Below are 3,332 nucleotides of genomic sequence, written 5' to 3'. Positions count from 1 at the left end.
GTGGCCAATGTCTTTGGTAATTGGCTTCATGGTATAGATTCAAGGTTCAAGTTGCTTCTTAGGGTGGGGGCGCTAGCAGCTGAGTAGAAATGACAAGATTTTTAATGACATTAACTCCTCTTTGTTGCAGGTTATCTACAGATGTACGGGGATTCTTCGTTCATGGTTACCTCTTCAGCGTATGGAGAACCGAGACCTATTTACGGAGGTCTGTACACGATTGGAGGCTACGGCGAGGGATACTTTTTCCCTACATGGGTGACAGCATAGTCTACAGATTGAAGCCCCACCCCCATTATAGGCGTTTTACGTTTCATCGTTCCGATATGTAATTCGCCTAGTTTCTAGTTTGGTATCTTTTTATTCTAGACTTGACTATCATAAACGGCTGTGTGCATCCTGGTTATGCAGAGGCTGGATGTAATTGCTTCCCAAAAGTAATAAAACATCCTTTATCAAAAAATGTCATCTACATCCATCATAAAGCCCACTCATGTAGTAGGTTGGCTATTAGATTGGCTATTATGTGGTATTTAATTATTATTATTTAACAATGTAAAGCAGTATGCATGTTATTGGGCCTATTACAAGAACAGCAATATCAGCTGGAACATCAGATTCCCACACCTTCATCGTACCAGATGTACACAAAGCACCTATCTTGGCAAACTCATGAGCGACTCCATTCACCTCCCTCTTACATGAAACAATAGAGCACTTGGAAAACCAGGTACGGCACTGGATCTTCAGGTCTTCAATGATAGCTGCAGCAGGAGAAAAATCAACACTTGGGTTGTTCATAGCATACATAAGCAACGGTGCGTCGGTTTCAAAGATAACCCTTATTGCCCCCAAACTTGATGCCAGATCGATGGCAACTTCTAGCGCCTTGAGCTCAGCCTTAAAAACATCACGTATTCCATCGGCTCCACCAGCTGCGGCTGAGACGACATGGCCTTCCTCATCACGCACTATGACACCCCAGCCACCATGATAGTTTCCTTTTTTTAAAGACCCATCTATATTGAACTTCAGAAAACCAGCATCTGGTGGTTCCCATTTGGCTGGTAAAAAGGTTATATCCTGTCGAGCAGGTTTGCAAAATTCTAAACAATCAGCCGTTAAACACCTAGCACGGTATGCCAAGTCTGCTGCAGCCACCTTCTCCCCTCCTTCACGGATTTTGTTCTGCTGATTCCACCATATCCACCACATGGCTATTATCTCAAGTTCTCAACACGCTTGCGTTCATCCAATCTCCAAATCTCGTCCAAGACTTCCTGAACACCATTACACTGTAACAATTTTCCTCTGATTTCTAGCATATTTCAGTTCTTTCCATACCTCCTTAACTGACTTGCACTTAAGAAACAGGTGACAACCATCCTCGTCTATCCTCTGGCAGACCAAGCATTTAGTATCTTCCAACACCATACCTCAGCGAATCAAATTGGACTGCACAGCTAGAGAATTGTTCCCATAAAACAAATTGAATCTTCCAACTACTCTTGCATAGAACAAAAGTGTTCTTATAAGATTCTCATGCATGCGGATTAGTGGAACCTGAGCTGTATGTGAACTTCTTTCCCAGAACGAACATGAATTCTCATTTTAAAGCATGCTCTAGGTGGATTCAGGGTTTTGCTGGGAACACTACAGTATGCTGGGTATACACTGAACTTTAGAGGAGTTTACCTAATAAAGCACCTGGTAGTCCGGAAGATTTGGAGACCTAACTCAATGCTGTAGATGTCATGGCTTTAGAAATTTGTCATGCCATCCTCTAGTCGGGAGCTGGAAGCAAGCACCACTTACTACATTCCCATTTTACAAATCCAGGGTGAGATGCATCTGCAGTTTTGCAATTAAGAAAACATAAGAATACTGAAATAGATATACGATCTAGTAAACATTTTTATGTGAAAAAATAACTGATATCCTGCTACACTAGCAAAAAAAGAAGAAGTATTAGAACATGCATGAAAATTCACATCACTGTGTTAATTATGGCTTTTCAATTTAGTTGCTGATAAACTGACAACAATGTTAAGCTATAAGGAACAGGCACATCAGTAGTTACAACTTCCAATTGGGGTGCTAGATCTTAACTACGGTAACCATGCCCTTCTGCTATTTGCGAATGAAGTTGACATGGAAAAGAATCTGTAGTTTGCCCCGTACATAAACTGTCTCCTGTTTGGCTCTGAAAACCTAATGACCTGGTACCATATATCTTTTTGACGCATAAACAGTAGGACAAAGCCCTCTACTGTTATTTTATTAAATCCTGATACCATATAAACAGTTGTATAAAGCTTTGCCTGAAACTGGATAAGAACTGATACTGCACTTGGAGAAGATACAATAAGTCTAGGGTAATGTGCATCTTTCCTAAGGTGTAGATCAACCATGTGGACTTTGAATGATGGCTGCTTGAATTTAGGATGAAAGATATTGATAGATAGGGAGGAAGCAAACCTGAATTTGCGGCAAACAAAGGCAGCCGGTCACCTTAGGACAGAAGTACCTCCTTGAACAAAAGCCTTCCAGTGAGCTGTATGAAAAACAGCATGAACAACACAACTGTTGTACAGGATGGATCGTTAAACACTAAATGATAATCTAGAAATGCACCAAGAAAGAGTATTAGGTATACTACCTAACATGTAGCAAGGCAAACTCACCAGGAAATGAAGCAAAATTAAGGTCTTTATGGCCTTCAAGGCCTTGTTGTTTCATAGTTCATACGCAGCTATGTAAAAAAAAAGTTTCTGTGGCCGCAACAATGTAAAGTGCATCATTAATATATGTGGGTACTGGGGGAAGTCTATTTCCTTATATCCCATCAGGGCAAAACAATTACAAAAAAAATGAGACGAAAAGAGAGCTTATATTATATTCTGAACAAAGTCATTACAGAGAATTATAGTCCTCAGAACTTAATTAGAGTAGATGGCAATGGCTAACTAGAGTCGCTTTAAAAAATGTCTCTAAAAATTGTATCTTTCTAGGCAATAATTATAAATGCCTCAAAATATAATTTTACTAGGCATTTTTTGAAAAGTGGTTCAACAAAAGTGGCTCTATATAAATCAATTGTGACATAGTGTGCCGGGGCTAACAAGAAACTTTACAATTTAATCTTGCCGCACCGTGCAAAATAAAATGACTCCAAGTCAACCTCCTGAGCTTTCAGCAAGGCACTACTAGAAAACAGGCTAGCCGTAAAAAATTACCACTGGTTGCCAACATTGGTGGATCTACAATTTTTTCGGCACATTGCAAACTACTTTGGTCTACCACAGTACCACCGTCCCCCCAGATTGGAACTC

At 40.2% G+C, this 3,332-nt stretch overlaps 1 protein-coding gene across 1 annotated transcript; it reads right to left on the bottom strand.

Moving 5' to 3' along the window:
* Positions 1 to 543: 543 nt before the first annotated feature.
* On the bottom strand, positions 544 to 1,215 carry LOC139834207 (uncharacterized). Its single transcript, XM_071824642.1, has one exon. It carries the CDS (start codon positions 1,213 to 1,215, stop codon positions 544 to 546), a length of 672 nt encoding a protein of 223 aa, XP_071680743.1.
* Between the last annotated feature and the right edge of the window lie 2,117 nt (positions 1,216 to 3,332).

This window comes from Lolium perenne, chromosome 1 (assembly GCF_019359855.2).
Source record: "Lolium perenne isolate Kyuss_39 chromosome 1, Kyuss_2.0, whole genome shotgun sequence".
NCBI lineage: Eukaryota > Viridiplantae > Streptophyta > Magnoliopsida > Poales > Poaceae > Lolium > Lolium perenne.
This window is presented reverse-complemented; position numbering and strand designations above follow the sequence as displayed.